Source organism: Salvelinus namaycush, chromosome 23 (assembly GCF_016432855.1).
Source record: "Salvelinus namaycush isolate Seneca chromosome 23, SaNama_1.0, whole genome shotgun sequence".
Classification (NCBI taxonomy): Eukaryota; Metazoa; Chordata; class Actinopteri; order Salmoniformes; family Salmonidae; genus Salvelinus; species Salvelinus namaycush.
The window spans coordinates 36,211,262-36,228,523 of NC_052329.1; the positions used below are offsets into that span (position 1 = coordinate 36,211,262).

The 17,262-nt window shown below is 40.1% G+C and overlaps 1 protein-coding gene across 2 annotated transcripts; it reads left to right on the top strand.

The window, feature by feature from the left end:
* The first annotated feature begins 6,683 nt into the window (after positions 1-6,683).
* Positions 6,684-16,577, top strand: LOC120018814 (protein YIF1B-like). 2 transcript variants are annotated; one of them, XM_038962029.1, is made up of 8 exons: positions 6,684-6,844; positions 13,921-14,147; positions 14,260-14,364; positions 14,500-14,578; positions 14,670-14,727; positions 14,837-14,992; positions 15,163-15,256; positions 15,386-16,577. In XM_038962029.1, the coding sequence occupies exons 2-8, from the start codon at positions 13,935-13,937 to the stop codon at positions 15,539-15,541; spliced, it is 861 nt and encodes a 286-aa protein (XP_038817957.1). In that variant the 5' UTR covers positions 6,684-6,844; positions 13,921-13,934; the 3' UTR covers positions 15,542-16,577. The 2 variants fall into 2 exon arrangements, with proteins under 2 accessions (XP_038817957.1, XP_038817956.1); XM_038962028.1 differs by having other exon boundaries at positions 6,684-6,815.
* Positions 16,578-17,262: the final 685 nt, after the last annotated feature.

A 17,262-nucleotide genomic window follows, 5' to 3' on the forward strand; every position in this document is an offset into this window, starting at 1 on the left:
ATTTATTTTGTTGTCTATCTGCACTTGACATTAATATTTATAATGCTTAGCAGGACAGAAAAAAAAATCTAATTCAAGCACTTATTAAGAGAACATCCATGGTCATCCCTACTGCCTCTGATCTTGCAGACTCACTAAACACACATGCTTCATTTGTAAATGATGTCTGAGGGTTGAAGTGTTCTTCTGGCTATCCTTAAATAAAAAATAACAAGAAAATGGTGCTGCCTGTTTTGCTTAAAATAAGGAATTAGAAATGATTTAAACTTTTACTTTTGATACTTAGGGATGGATCGTAATTTACATAATGGGTAGCTGAATGAAAATGGTGGAGGGTCATGCTTTTTCAATTTCAGTCAAGGGGTTTATTTAGTTTTTTAAATCTAGTCCAGTGGAGGGTCATGTAACTTGTAATTGACTAAATGTCTATATTTCTCACTGTTTTAGAATGAGTTGCTTATAAGGCTATAGATTGATGTGTGCCAGATGCCGCTCCTCATCTCTGATTGCCTGCTTGGCGCGCAATGTCAAGTGTCCCTATAGGCTATTTAGTGTGGTCTCAATCAAATTATCCATAGCCTATAAGCTACGAAGTGCATGCTTGGAAAAGCACAGAGCAAAGTTATATTTCGAAGATGGCTGCTGGGATGGTGTAAATAAAACTAGGCTGCATTACACGCTGCAATGGATATTCCAACCTGAGGCCGATTATATAAAGTGATCTATAACAGCGCTTAGGTCTGCGATGCTTTATGCTATGAACAAGCTGTAAAATACCTGTAAAACACATGACTCCGATGCACATGGGGATATCGTTGTTATTCAGAGGCTGAGCTACAACCTTCTATACCCGAGGAGACAAGAAATGTACTTTGCTTGGGAAATAATCGAATTCTGTCACTATCAATTGATTAAGCTATTCACTTTCCGTACAATAAATGTTTAAACCCAGACAGCTTTTAGGGAAACACTTGTGACCTTCTCTCGTTGGGTTAAGCCACAGAAGAAGAGTAGCCAGCAGTTAAAGCTGACATTTTTCTGCGTTGGTAGGCCTACTCGGTCTGGGGTGGAAAGGTAGGCCTAATATTTGAAAGTACAGTACCGTGCTCAGATTCCTAATGATGTCTCAGATTTTATTATTTGCAAACAGGTTTGTTGCAAACAAGACATTGATATGTCATTGGAGACACATGATAAGATGAACACATGCCTATCTCTCTGTCCATTCTTAGCCTGTAAATTCAGTAACTTGTGTGGTATTAAAAAAAGATTCTGCTAATATGTAAAATTACGTAGAATTGCATGAAATGTTTCTAAAAGGCTATTTTTGCTTTTACTATATAGGAGATCTTTCCACCCCTACTCTGGTCCATAGTGGTCTGCAGATACACAACCATTTGGCCTGGAGTCCTGTGCGCTATCAAAATTCCCATGTAATGCTTACAGGACAAAGAACAGTTTCTAAAACTGCATATCCAAGGCTCTGGTCTGTCCAATAAGTTATGGTAAATGGTAGACATGTTCTCTCCTATCCACATGTTTTAATTATTATTTTGGGTATAGGGGAGGGTCACTTGTTTTTTTTCAAGCGTTCAGGGAGAGTTTAGGTAAATAAGGGAGGGCCACCCATTTTCATTTCAGAGAGGTCCGATTTTCTCCATGTAACCCTTATTATGAATAACTCCCTTAAGTATTTCTTAGCAATTACATTTACTTTTGATACTTAAGTATATTTAAAACCAAATACTTTCAGACTTTTACTCAAGTAGTGTTTTACTGGGTGACTTTCACTTTTACTTCAGTCATTTTCTATTAAGGGAGCTGCTCTTGTACTCAAGTATGACAATTGGGTACTTTTTCCACCACTGCTTGTAATTCCTATTTGGAGGGTCATTCAAGTAGTATTTCCCACTGGGAACTATGAGAATGGAAGGAGATAGCTGCCAAGAGGTTGAGGTATCATTAGGATCGTAAGAAAATCCATACGTAAATGGTTAGGATCGTAAGAAAAGCCATGCATGAAATATGAAACGTAAACTTTAAATTAGATCTGTAAACATATGTTACGACTATGAATTAACATTTACACTTTAAATTCTTATTTTACGTCTCCCTTTACTCGGTTACAGATCTTTTTTATATGTACAAACATTCATCAGTAATGTGGCATCTGCAAAGGACATGAACCGAACTTAGCTAGTCAAAGTTAGTTAGTAAATCAAGCAACTCTAGCCCAGACGTTAGAGTTGCTCTGCAGCTTCCGGTTTCATTTCCAAAATAAAAGTATATAGCTTGTTTTATAACTGCATTCAATAGCGACGATATACCAGTAGATGGAGTAGTATAGTCTTGGGCCTTCTGCAAATTAATTGTGTGAGAAGGATGGAGACTTTATTTTAATTTTTTTAACCTTTATTTAACTAGGCAAGTCAGTTAATAACAAATTCTTATTTATAATGACGGATTACCAAAAGGCAAAAGGCCTCCTGCAGGGACGGGGGCTGGGATAACATTTTTAAATATAGGACAAAACACACATCACGACAAGAGACCCCACAACACTACATAAAGTGAGACCTAAGACAACAACACAACATGGCAGCAAGACATGACAATACAGCATGGTAGCAACACATGACAACAACACGCTAGCAACACAACCTGGCAGCAGCACAAAACATGGTACAAACATTATTGGGAAGAGACAACAGCACAAAGGGCAAGAAGGTAGAGACAACAATACACCACACAAAGCAGCCACAAGTGTCAGTAATAGTGTCCATGATTGAGTGTTTTTTGCAGCTCGTTCCAATCGCTAGAAGAAGCAAACTGAAAAGAGGTGCAACCCAGGAATGTGTGTGCTTTGGGGACTTTAACAGAATGTGACTGGCAGAACGGTGTTGCTTGTGGAGGATGAGGGCTGCAGCATGTATATCAGATAGGGGGGAGTGAGGCCTAAGAGGGTTTTTATAAATAAGCATCAACCAGTGGGTCTTGCAACGGGTATACAGAGATGACCAGTTTACAGAGGAGTATAGAGTGCAGTGATGTGTCCTATAAGGAGCACTGGTGGCAAACCGAATGGCCGAATGGTAAAGAACATCTAGACGCTCGAGAGCACCCTTACCTGCCGAGCTATAAATTACGTCTCCGTAATCTAGCATAGGCAGGATGGTCATCTGAATCAGGGTTCATTTGGCAGCTGGGATAAAAGAGGCACGATTACGATAGAGGAAACCAAGTCTAGATTTAACCTTAGCCTGCAGCTTGGATATGTGCTGAGAGAAGGACAGTGTATCGTCTAGCCATACTCCCAAGTACTCTCAACCTTCAGAGGGAGTAATCACAGCGGTGGGGAGAGGGGCATTCTTCTTACCGAACCACATGACCTTTGTTTTGGAGGTGTTCAGAACAAGGTTAAGGGCAGAGAAAGCTTGTTGGACACTAATAAAGCTTTGTTGTAGAGTGTTTAACACAAAATCCGGGGAGGGGTGAGCTGAGTATAAGACTGTATCATCTGCATGTAAATGGATGAGAGAGCTTTATTCTGCCTGAGCTATGTTGTTGATGTAAATTGAAAAGAGAGTGGGTCCTAGGACCGAGTCTTGGGGTACTCCCTTGGTAACAGGCAGTGGCTGAGACAGCAGATGTTCTGACTTTATACACTGCACTCTTTGAGAGAGGTAGTTAGCAAATCAGGCCAAAGACCCCTCAGAGACACCAATACTCCTTAGCAGGCCCACAAGAATGCAATGGTCTACCGTATGAAAAGCTTTTTGCCAAGTCAATAAAAATAGCAGCTCAACATTGCTTAGAATCAAGGGCAATGGTGACATAATTTAGGACCTTTAAGGTTTCAGTGACACATCCATAACCTGAGCGGAAACCAGATTGCATACACGAGAGAATACTACAGACATCAAGAAAGCCAGTCAGTTGAATATTGACAAAGTTTTTCCAACACTTTTGGTAAACAGGGCAAAATATAAAATTAGCTTCTAACATTTAGGATCAGCTTGATCTCCTCCTTTAAATAAAGGACGCACCGTGGCTGCCTTCCAAGCAATGGGAACCTCCCCAGAGAAGAGAGACAGGTTTAAAAGGTCAGAGATAAGCTCGGCAATGATAGGGGCTGCAACCTTAAAGAAGAAAGGATCTAAACCATCTGACCCAGATGTTTTTTTGGGGTCAAGTTTAAGGAGCTCCTTTAGCACCTTAGACTCAGTGACCGTCTGCAGGGAGAAACTTTGTAGTGGGGCAGGGGGAAAAGAGAGAGGAACAACCACATCATCAACATTAAGGGACATATGGCAGCTGTGAGGAGGAGGGTTTATTCTCCAGGTCTTACAGCGTTTTCCAGAACTTCTTGGGGTTAGACCCACAGAGCGAGAGCTCCTCCTTAAAGTAACTCACTTTAGCCTTCCGGGTAGCCTGAGTGCACTTATTTCTAATTTGCCTGAACGAGAGCCAGTCAGGCTGAGTATGTGCGTGCCGAGACTTTTGCCAAATGGAATTCTTGATGTGGAGTAACTCTGCCAGATAGCCTATTCTTATTGCAAGATATGTTTTCCCTATCAGCCACTGCATGTGATTCATCAACTATTTTGTTTCAAATGTATTTAGAAGCTATATTTAGAGACCTGTGAGCTAGGGTCTCTTTTTAAGGGGATCCCTATAGTAAAAACAGTGTGAGAGTTCAGTGACCAGGTGGAGGAAGACGAAACGACAGCACCCTCCTCAGGGGATAGGTACTTATTGTAAAGCCAATTAGTACACAGCTGGGCCCACTAATTGCTTTGTGTCTTCCTCTATATAGGTGTGCCAGGAGAAGAGATGGGGATGTAATTTATTTATTTGTTTGTTTATTTATTATTATTATATATATTTTTGCCTACCTCAGAGAAAGCTTCTGTGACTGGCCACCCTGTCTCTCTGTTAACCTAGGCAGGCTTTAAGTAGAGAGAAGCGTTCCTCCTGTAACTTATGTGTAGACGATAGTCTAAGACAGGAGTAGCCGTTTGTTGTTTTGCGTTCCCTTTTTGGCCACTGGCCTTTTGTTCAACGGCTTAGTTTATTTTTATTTGTTTCGTTACACTGTTGTTTTCAGCGTTGGATGTTCCCTGTACTGGAGTTATTTTGTTGGATGAAAGAAGACCCGTCTAGTAAACGATACAAAAGGAACCACAGCCACTGCCTCTTGGTCAATTCATTTTATGCCTCCCGTCTGTGTTAGGGTGCTTCGGACAAGCAGATCCGTTCACAACAGTTATAAAACACAAATAGAGTTCTAAAAGTATTCGGCAAGACACCAGTACCCAAAATGAAAGCCTAAATTGCAATTCATACAAGTTGAAGGCCTATTATTTATTTGGATAAGCCTAAATTAAACATTGAATTATTAAAATGGTAGGCTAAAGAACTTTGGAGAATTTAGATTTCCATAAACAAATGGTTAAGACTTCTATTCTCTTTGATTTAGTTCCTGTTGTAACTCATACAAATGACAATGGATGACATACTGACTGACTGAACGAGGAATTAAACGTTGCAATGAAACGTTGCAAGCATCATGCATGCTCTGCACTTTATTTGGCTAGTAGGCAAAAAGGCCACATTAGGGTATAATGACTATGGTTGCATGCCTCCAGAAGGGCATTTTCTGAAGCTGAGGGGTGCTTTTCCAAAGGCGCATGGTGCTGTGGTGCTGCGTGGAGATCACAATGTCTTCAACTGGGCAGCAGTGTCGCGATGGAGGGAATAGCTTATACTGAGACTACCTAAAACCACTGCAACAGAGTTATTGTAAAGTGTGGGAATAAGCTTATGCCAGATTTAGCCTATGTTTAACCTCTCCCTTGTTCATTTCAAAGTTCATATGTTCATGTTCATATAAATCATGTAAAATTATTTTGAATTCATATTAACCACTCCCACAGAATATGCTTTGGCAGATTTTGAGTGACGAAATTAATCTGAAAGTATTCTATAAAAATATATTTTGAGTGGCAAAGACTCCAGTGGTCATACATAATTAAAATACTCACCAAACATCTATTATTATTCTATGTTTCATTATTCCTGGTAGATACTACTGGTTATGATTGCAGACAGAGCCCAGAGAATTGGATTGTGCAATATTGAACGTCATATATTGATAAGGCGCATGCATGGGGATGTCCACGTCACCCAGAGATATGTCCATGCTGTAGAGATGCACCTAGCGGACTGAAACTTCACTGTTGTAGGCATAATTCAGCTAGTGCTATCTAGACTTGCACTGGCAAACAAACCATTACATTAGCTACCTAAATGTGAAGTAAATTTAACTGAGGAGTAATAGAAAATGTTGACTTAAATTGAAAACGTGCAGGATACCTCATTTGAACGCAGCAAGAGACTAGAACACCATTGCTCATTAGAAACAGGATGCAATACAGCTGCACATTACTGTGCAGGAGATGTAATGTGTCAAAAATATAGGTGAAAATCAGTGGTGTAAAGTACTAAAGTTAACATAGTGTTCTGTACTGTAACTAACACCTAAAAAAGATTTCATGAAGTTGCACTCCCTGCGTAAGTAAATAATTATAGTGGATTATTTCGATTGGTCCACATTTTACCAGGAACGCCTTTGTCTTTTTTTTAGTTGTATGATACTATCATTGGCCAGTTGACACATGGGTGTGGCTGTGTACTAATTTTGTAGAAGCGTATTGAATGGTTTCATATCAGCGTTTTTATAGACGATATCCCAAATTACCTGTAATAATTGATGGACATGGATTACACAGCAACTCAAAGTGGGTTCACACAGTGTAAGTTACGTACGTTGGTCAAAGTACTGGTAAGATGTCTTGCTTTTTGACCTAGAAATCTAGCTTACGTATGCTAGCTAGTTAACCGGCATGCTAATAACTAGCTAGCAAGCTAACCAACTCCATGTCTGCTCTTCAAACCAAAACGAACCTAACTACCTGGCAAATGTATCTAGCCAACTAATTGTTTTGTCATATCTTGTGTGTTATCAATCATAACAGCAAACTTCTTGCTAATATAGCTAGCTGACACCATGTTGCACAAGACTAAATTAGCTAGCTTGCTCGTGGTTAGCCACATTAGATCATATCACCAGATAGGTTGTCATATTCTATGTAGACAGAGAACCTGAAACATGTCTGATCAGTTTCGGGCTACATTATTCAGGTTTACGTTAGAAGGTCGCGCTATTCGCTCTCTAGAGTTACGTTTTCTTTTATCAAGCCTTTACGTACTGCCCGCATTGCTTCTAAATTGGGTCATGGGACTGTGCCTCTGGTTATGTTAGCTAACGTTAGGTTCTTGTTGGTCTCTCCGCCCAGTGTCCAATCAGAACTTGTTCCCAAAACAGAGCTACAGTAGCCACCTTCAGAAAGTATTCATACATTACATTTGTAGTAATTTAGCACCCCCTTGACTTGTTCCACATTTTGTGTTACATCCTGATTTTTTTCTCTCTCTCTCTCTCTCAAAAGTTTTCATGAAGGCACAGGGTGGCTATTTGAAGAATCTCAAATATAAAATATATTTTGATTTATTTAACACTTTTTTTTGGTTACTACATCGATATGTGTTATTTCATAGTTTTGATTTCTTTACTATTATTCTACAATGTAGATAATAGCAAAAAATAAAGACAATCCCTTGAATGAGTAGGTGTTCTAAAACATTTGACCGGTACTGTATATATATTGCACTGAGATGCAGTGCCTTAGAAAGCTGCGCCACTCGGGAAATGAAGTACAGAAATATTTCATTTACATTAAGTATTCACACCCCTGAGTCAATACTTTGTAAAAGCACCTTTGGCGGTGATTACAGCTATGAGTCTTATGGGGTAAATCTTTGAGCTTTTCACATCTGGATTGTACAATATTTTTTAAATTCTTCAAGCTCTGTCAAGTTGCTTGTTGATTATTGCTAGACAGACATTTTCAAGTCTTGCCATAGATTTTCAAGCCGATTTAAGTCAAAACTGTAACTAGGACACACAGGAACATTCAATGTTGTCTTGGTAAGCATCTCCAGTGTAGGTTTGGCCTTGTGTTTTAGGTTATTGTCCTGCTGAAAGGTGAATCCCAAGTGTTTGTTGGAAAGCAGACTGAACCGGGTTTTCCTCAGAATTTTTTGACTGTGCTTATAGCTGTTACTTTTTAATATTTTTTCTAAATTTTTGACCCCCCTTTTTTCTCCCCAATTTCCATCTTGTCTCATCGCTGCAACTCCCCAACGGTCTCAGGAGAGGCAAAGGTGGAGTCACGCGTCCTCTGACCGGTGTCAGCTTGCAGGCACCCGGCCCGCCACAAGGAGTTTCTAGGGCACGATTAGCCAAGTAAATCCCCCCCGGCCAAACCCTCCCCTAACCCAGACGACGCTGGGCCAATTGTGCGCCGTCCTATGGGACTCCTGGCCACGGCCGGTTGTTGCACTTCCCAGGAATGAACCCGGGTCTGTAATAACACCTCTAGCACTGCGATGCAGTGCCTTAGACTGCTGCTCCACTCGGGAGGCCCCATATTCCGTTGCTTTTAATCCCAGAAAACTCTCAAGTCCTTGCCGATGACAAGCATACCAATAACATGATGCAGCCACCACCATGCTTGAAAATATGAAGAGTGGTACTCAGTGATGTGTTGTGTTGGATTTGCCCCAATCATAACACCTTTTGTATTCAGGACAAAAGTTCATTTTTCTTTTTTGTAGTATTACTTAAGTGGCTTGTTGTCAACAGGATGCATGTTTTGAAATATTTTATTCTGTACAGGCTTCCTTCTTTTTACACTGTCATTTAGATTAGTATTGTGGATTAAATACAATGTTTTTGGTCCATCCTCAGTTTTCTCATATCATACCCATTAAGCTCTGTAACTGTTTTAAAATCACCATTGGCCTCATGGTGAAATCCCTGAGCAGTTTCCTTCCTCTCCGGCAACTGAGTTAGAAAGGACGCCTTTATCTTTAGTGACTGGGTGTATTGATACACCATCCGAAGCCTAATTCATTACTTCACCATGATCAAATGGATATTCAGCATCTGCTTCTGTTATTTTTACAAATCTACCAATCAGTGCCCATTTTTTACAAGGCATTGAATCCCTGGTCTTTGTGGTTATATCTGTGCTTGAAATTCACTACTAGATTGAGGAACCTTACATATGTGTTGGGTACAGAGATGGGATAGTTATTCAAAAAAATCATGTTAATAACCACTATTAGTGGTCCATGCATTTTATGTGATTTGTTAAGCACATTTTACTCCTGAACTTATTTAGGCTTGCCATAACGAAGGTTTTGAATGCTTATTGACTCTAGGCATTTCAGTTTTTTTTTATAAATGTCAAAAAATGTCTACAAACTAAATTTCACTTTGACATTATTGGGTATTGTGTGTAGATCAGTGGCACAAAATCACTATTTAATAAATGTTTTATTCAGGCTGTAACACAACCAAAATGTGGGAAAAGTAAAGGGGTGTGGATACTTTCTGAAGGCATTGTACTTGCTAAAATAACTGGCACCGCTGTGGTAAGCCCAACAATGGCCTACTACAGGGTGTCCCAATTTGGCAGCATCTTGTGCAATTGAACTTGGGATTTGTAGGACCTGGTGACTGACTTCCTGGACGGCTCCATAATAAGCCTAGGTAGTACTATTGACAGAGTTGGTGATTCATTCTGCTAAATAATACTATATATATATGAAGTTGTTTGATGCAATGGAAATGAATGGGCATAGACTCTATGCTCTATGATAGAGCCCCCAATCTCTCACAAATCCAAGGTAACCATGAGCCAGGGGGGTCGGTTAGGCTCACTTGGGTCGACACTCCTAGTGATTTTTTTTTTTTAAAGGTCTATATCCCTAGAGTTGGAAAATGTGTGAGAGCAGCGCAGCAATGGTAGCCTTCTGTGTGTTATCACTCTCTTTCATCACTCCATCCCATTCAATATTCCCATAGGGATTTTACCCTATGACAAACAATGTCAATATACAGCAAGTTGTTGTTCACTTATACTCTTTAATCATATATCATTGGAAAGCATAGATTCACAGCTATCCATCAGACATATTTTCGGGAATGTTTAGGCCAACATAACTTTGACCTCTAGGGTACGTTTTAGAGTTGCCTGTATAAATGGCTTTAAAAAGGAAACCCTGATACTTGTCAAACAAAGTTTAAAATGTGGTTCTGAAAGGTCATGAAATTACCTTTCAAATGATATACAATATAACCAACCTTTTAAAAGCACCAGCTATAACTAGTGTTGTATATTGTGCCATTGGCATTAGAATGTTGGAAGCATAGACATAAAATTCAATATAATAGGGCAGCTGTGTTTTGGTGATAAAGGCACCAAATTGCACACACACAGCTAGAACAGGTGTTTCAAAATATTTGTAGATACAGGGCCATCACAGAATTCACACATTAAACCCACAGAAGCCTTTTTCCAATATGACTGCCAAACAACTCAATGAGGTCTTATTGGACAACTTCGCATGAAATATAATTGTAGTATGCCCAATTTTTTTATAGTGATGTAGAATACACAACCAGATGAGCCAGTGTGCTAGATACAGTATATAAAGATGTTCAATTATTCACAGAATTGTGGTAAGAATGTGCCTAAAAAGCTGTCTGAATTGCTGATTTCTGAAGATGGTATTTGCAATATTTCATCTTCAAACATGTAAAATGTCAAATGTAAAATGTATTTGATTAAAATGATATACAATGTTATCCAAGTACAGGGATCATCATCTAGATTTTCTTGAGCGGATGGTCGGGGCCAGAACATAATTTTTTATTTAACTAGGCAAGTCAGTTAAGAACAAATTCTTATTTTCAATGATGGCCTAGGAACAGTGGGTTAACTGCCTGGTTCAGGGGCAGAACGACAGATTTTTACCTTGTCAGCTCGGGGATTTGATCTTGCAACCTTTCAGTTACAAATCCAACACTCTAACCACTAGGCTACCTGCCACCCCCAAGTACAAATAGGTGAAAATGTATTGGCATTCCTGTGGTATTTTACATTGTAATGTAGGCATTCCTATGGTATTTTACATTGTAATGTAGGCTATGCAGCAAGTTTCTAGAAGTCTGTTTAATGAATAACAGTTAATAGGATAGCATTGTATATAGTTTAATTCAGCTCACATCCATGACTATTCACATGTAGCCTACATATACATTTTGACATGTTTGAAGATGAAATATTACAATTATTGATGATGACATCTTCAGAAATCGGCGATTCAGATACCTTTTTTGGCACATTCAGGTTTCGATCCTACGACCAAAATAGTCGCATTTGCGACCATTTGAGTTAGCAGTGCAACACTTTTTTTATTGGTTGCAAGGGTGCCAGTGGAAAAAAAAGTACCTGGTCATGTTAGTTTTTGGTTCACAATTGGCTTTTTTTAATCATCGTGGCAATTTGCAATTGACCAAAAATAAACCAACTTTCTGAAGTGGCAGCAACAGCACAGGAATGCCCATTTATGTGTGTCAGGGTCGACATACAGAGGAGATTTGGAGACCCTCCGGGCCAGTCAATCATCCCCATCAGTAGCCCGTTAACCTAATGCATACATTTTGGAGGGATACATTTTTTTCCTATAGGCTATTACATCAATTTAATATCAAATGTAGGTCCTTGAAAATTATAATTAAGTGCTTGAAAAAGTCCTTGAAAGTCATTGAATTTGACTTGCGAATGTCTGAATGAACCCTTTATAGGCTAAATTAAAGATAAAATTACCCCCTAGTGAAATTATGCACGCATCATTCGCTTTCCTGTCAGATCTTGACCCGGGACAGTATATATTTTTTTCAGTGTGCCACTGGCACATTTACCTGAATGTCGAGCCCTGCTGTGTGCAGTCTACCACTTTGTGTAGCCGTTAGCAATGCTAATGATAGCCTAACCGTTTTCGGGTAGATGGAAAGCAAATAAAAGGTCATTAAAAATGCCTAGCAGACCTAATTATTTGCATCAATCCAGTGGCCATTTGTTTTGAAAACTCCCATCACATGTGCGCTACAGAAACACGGCTAGCCAAACACAACTGGCTGGCGCGCACCTGAATTAAAGGGGGACTACACAAAAAATATATAATTTTCAAAACAATTGTCCTCTAAAGTGTTTAAGCATTGTTGTGGACTTAGAACATCCACTTTTGTTGTTTTTCTGTTTTAAAAAAAGTGTGATTTTGAGACCGAAAATAAATAAACTAGGGGAAATCACAATCCTTCTCCCCACTTTCTTTCTTTTTTTTGTTGCCGTGGTATCGTGTTGGTATCCGGTATAGTTTTTTCATATTCTGCCCTCTAGAGGATTTTGCAGAAAAGAACACATAGCACTTTTGAAATCTGCAATAAATACACATTTCATAAACTTTTTGAAACTATTAATCCTTGCTAGCAATACGGTTTTGGAAACCTTTGGAACTTAACTCTCATATAAGAGAGAAATAATATTTCAAATAATATACACTTACTGTGCACAGTTTAGCAAAGTTGCACCCAGGTGTTTTCACACACCGCCTCGGCTACGACACATCCTCTCACATTTCCATTGGACAATTCCATTTCCTCTCCTAAACTGTGTACAGCAAGTGTATCTTTTGTATTTGAACAATTATTTTCTCGCTTATATGAAAGTTAAGTTCCAACTGTTTCCAAAACCATATCGCAAGTGAGCCGTATTTGAGCTTAGACAGAGCATTTGGGCAGCGTCGGAGCGCCGGGCCATTTCACTCACAAGTCAAAATGGGACGTGGATTGGCTACACTGTAATGGAATGGAATTGGAGTCATGAGAATGGCTAAGAGCGCCATTGTAAACTTACTGATTTTGTAAAGGATAGGAAACAATAGGCCTACCCATGAAATGTTTTCAGAAATAGAAATACAGATATTAAGAGATGTGCTTGTTTTGAATAACAAACATTGTATTTCATTATTTAGGCCTATAGGCTTTTAAGCTTTTTTGACACAGTAGACTAGAGCTGGACGATATATTGACCCAATTGTCACGATAATGATGAATTGAATGATAACTTTGACATTAGTGTGCACCAGTTACTTTTTTATATGACCCTTTGAAACTACTACTTGTAATATTGTACCATTTGCCCAGTTAGCAATAGCCCATATTAGCAAACTTATTTCATTAAACGTCACAAAGCTAATTATCATTATTATCGATTTCAGTAAAATGTCCTCGATAAATCCTTGGTTTGGTTAAGTATCGCTAATTTTCGTTTTATCGACCCAGCTCTACAGTAGACCACAAGTGAAGATCTATAAATGTCCTTGTTTGAATGTTTCATTGGTCCATTTTGAAATAGAGCCTCTACTTGTTCTGGCTGACTTCTAGCCAGATATCTCTCTTTGAGAAGGAGGTTCCTAATCTCAAGGGATCTTGTTGTTAAGCATTAATAATACGATTAGCCTACAGTGCAGGCCAATGAATGTCTGTTAAAGAAGGACAAAGCATAAATTGATAGGAAGAGGCTGGGGTGACGTAAGGGTGTCCTTCTGCTTAGTGTGTTTATCCCTCGGGGGATAAAACACACCCAGAATTGATGACTGAGAGCAGGGTTTGTCTTACACATGGAGTGAAGAGACCCCATTATTGCCACTATCTGATTCGGCCAGGCTATTTGTTGCTACGTGTCAAAGTGCACTGCATAGCTCCTTTTTCATCAAAAAAATGTTGGTCCTTCAAATGCATTGGAGGATTGCCATTTTGTCACCTTACAACTTCACATAACATCACAGCTATTAACGATGCATGCATGTGTTGCGCAGTACTTGCAGTCTGTATCCCCCACTCCACTGACCAGAATGTGGTTTCATCCTCCTCTTGTGTAATAGATCCCAAATTGAGGATGAGGAACACGTCAAAGGACGGGACAGATCCCAGCCAGCTGTTTGACGACACCAGCACAGCGTCGGGGGTGCAGCCCGCTGGGTTCCCGGGCCAGGGTGTTGGGGCGATGGGCTACCCTGGCCAGACCCTCCTCTCAGACCCCATGTCCAACATGGCCATGGCGTACGGAAGCAGCCTGGCCAGCCAGGGCAAAGACTTGGTAGACAAAAATGTAAGACTCATGGTACTGATTGTAAATAGTTGTCGTACCAGTTAGTAAGTAGCAACATGAGTGCCATTAAGAAGGGCTAAATCGTCTTGGTTTTGCTCCGTTTACTCTACAGCTGGATCGTTTCCTCCCCATCTCCAAACTGAAGTATTACTTTGCTGTGGACACAGTTTACGTGGGCAAGAAACTCGGACTGCTAGTCTTCCCCTACATGCACCAGGTACCATCTGGTCACCATCTGTTCATATTGCTTGTGTCCATGTCCAGACTCCGAGCTACCAAGCTGATACTGAACTTACGCCCTAGGATGACACATTGATTGGGTGACTAAAGAAGATGTATGTTTTTGTTTTAGAACTGGGAAGTGAGCTACCAACAGGACACCCCAGTGGCTCCACGCTTTGATATCAACGCTCCTGACTTGTACATTCCAGGTAAAGGAGATTTGGTCAGGTCTACCACCCTGACTGAACCAAACTAATAAGACCCACAACTAGCCTATTGTTTTTTTATATTGTTTTGCAGCAATGGGTTTCATCACATACATCCTGGTGTCTGGGTTAGCACTTGGAACACAGAACAGGTAAAGGTGGTCCACTTCGACTCACTTTTTTGCACCTTCCCAGTTTTCTGTATAAATAGTATACTGAAACTTGTATCTACCCTAACCTCAACCTCCCGTCTGTCTCTAGGTTTACCCCTGAGATCCTGGGCATGCAGGCCAGCTCGGCCCTGGTGTGGCTCATCATGGAGGTGCTGGCTGTCCTCCTCAGTCTCTACCTGGTCACAGTCAACACAGACCTCACCACCATCGACCTTGTGGCCTTCTCCGGATACAAATATGTGGGGTACGGATGGTCTCTCGCTCTCTGACATGATTAGTATGACTTTGTGGTTTTGGATTTTCCTGTCTTTCAACTTTGATGTCGTCTGATTTAAAACAAAACAAAAAGTTATATAGACATGATGACACATCAACTACTCGGATGGATTGTGAAGGATTCCCTTGTGTGTGCAGGATGATTGTAGGGGTCGTGGCAGGGTTACTATTTGGTCGAACGGGTTATTACCTAACACTGCTATGGTGCTGTATATCCATCTTCATCTTCATGGTGAGTAGCAGGAAGAGCTAACTTTAGAATCTAATTTACTCCGCCCAATGTCCCCTGCCAGTGCCTTGACTACTGCACTCAGGTTTACAACCTACATTTTTGCTCCCTCTGTCTTGGTCCTCTCTTCAGATCCGCACATTGAGACTAAAGCTCCTGTCTGAGGCAGCAGCCCAAGGCGTGTTGGTCCACGGGGCCAGGAACCAGCTGAGGATGTACCTGACCATGTCCATTGCAGCCGCCCAGCCCATATTCATGTACTGGTTGACCTATCACCTGGTCGGGTAAGACCACGAGCTGACCAGGAGCGTTTCATCTGACAAGACACTACCTCTCTATGGAAAGATAAGACTGTTCACTGACCATCACCTCTCCCAACCATTCGCTGCGGAGGTGCGGGACACTTGCACAGATAAATAAAAACACACAAATGGCATTGTGGAATCAGAATTGCCAAGTCTCACAGCACAACTGTAACAGTAGGGTTGACTTGTCTTTTTGTATAGTTTTTTATGTAATTGTCTAAAAGTAATAATTGACTGGCTTGTCATGTTTTGTATACTGTAATTTAGTCCATTATGTTTTCTAAGCATTTGTGAACATATGGTTGTATATTAGCAATCTAGCTTGGGCCCTCAATCTCAAAAGCTTTGACTGAGCCAAGGATGGAAGCACAGTTAAGGCAAATGTATAGCCTACGTAAGTATGCAACGCAATTAGCTACGCAAAACGTCTGTCCTGCAGAATTGCATTGCCGAATTTGCAGCCTAAAATTTGTAACGTGTCACAACTACGCAGGGAAGCCATTTCGCGTGACTAATTGCGTTCTTGCGTTACACACTTAGGTTGACTGAAGGGCTTTAGCATAATTTGCCTGCGCCGTCCAGTGAACACAAAAAAAGCACTCTGTCCTTATTCATAGGATGATGTATTTAAACAGATTTGTGGATGTGTTGTTTGTAAATAGGGGGGGAAAATTGTACATGTCTGACGTCTTGGTGACACACTGAAGCCCAAATAAAGGCTTTCTATCATGTAACAAAGTCATTTAGAAATCTTACATTACAGCTGATGCTTTTTTAAATAAGCTTGACAAAAAAACATGAGCATATGACACTGTAATTGAACATGACAAAATATACAAAGGTTTAGATGTTATAATTACTAACTTCCATTTGAAATGTAGGCTTAATTACTAGAAATATCATGCTAAAATGGTGTTGCGTTGCCATGCTTCAATTGCTTTTATGAATAATTGATATACAGAAGCGTAATAACATGGATCCTCTTATGCTCTCTACAACCTGATAAATAAACTGAAACTGGAGTACACATTTTTTATGGCTTTTTTTTAAATTTAACTGTTATGAAGCTGATTATGTCTCATGTCCAATATCATTATCACACTCTAACTTTGATTTCCATTGATCCCCCCCAAAAATCGAACAGGAAATAAGCTTTAATGGTCTATGGTTAGGTTGTATCTATGTAAGATTAACACCTTAGCCCTTTTCCCTCTCTGCCCCAAGTTAGGATGATATGATAAATCCTGCTTATCTTGACATTAGCAGATGTATTTGACAGATGTTCCTGTCAATCTTGAACCAACACTTGAGAGTCGGCATTCCAAACCAAATGCATCATATTCTGCCACAACTGTCACATGGCACAATCAGATAACAGAAGCCATAATTTACACCTTGCATTTACATGTTGTTCTCATCATGGATTGCTATCTGATCAAGATTTGTTGTCTACACATTTTATTACCATGTGTATCTTATCTGCCACTGTGTCTGCATTGTGCCCAGATGCCATGGTCCATCCCTGTATGCAAATTCATTCAACCTGACTTGGACCTTCCGTTATGACACAAGCTGTATAAATTGACAGAAAACCGCACACTTTTCAATCAATACAGCCTACTTTTGTTATCCAACGATTTAAGACTGGCCGTAATAGGCTATAGTCCCGATAACCTCGACCTGTCCACAGCCATACAAAAAACA

What these genes read in the sequence shown, in the direction of transcription:
- LOC120018814 (XM_038962028.1), top strand. Translation starts at nt 6,773, where the DNA reads ATGGACATGGATTACACAGCAACTCAAAGTGGGTTCACACAGT. An exon ending in AAGACTTGGTAGACAAAAAT is followed by an intron (nt 14,148 to 14,259) that starts GTAAGACTCATG and finishes TTTACTCTACAG; the next exon opens with CTGGATCGTTTCCTCCCCAT. An exon ending in TATCCATCTTCATCTTCATG is followed by an intron (nt 15,257 to 15,385) that starts GTGAGTAGCAGG and finishes TCCTCTCTTCAG; the next exon opens with ATCCGCACATTGAGACTAAA.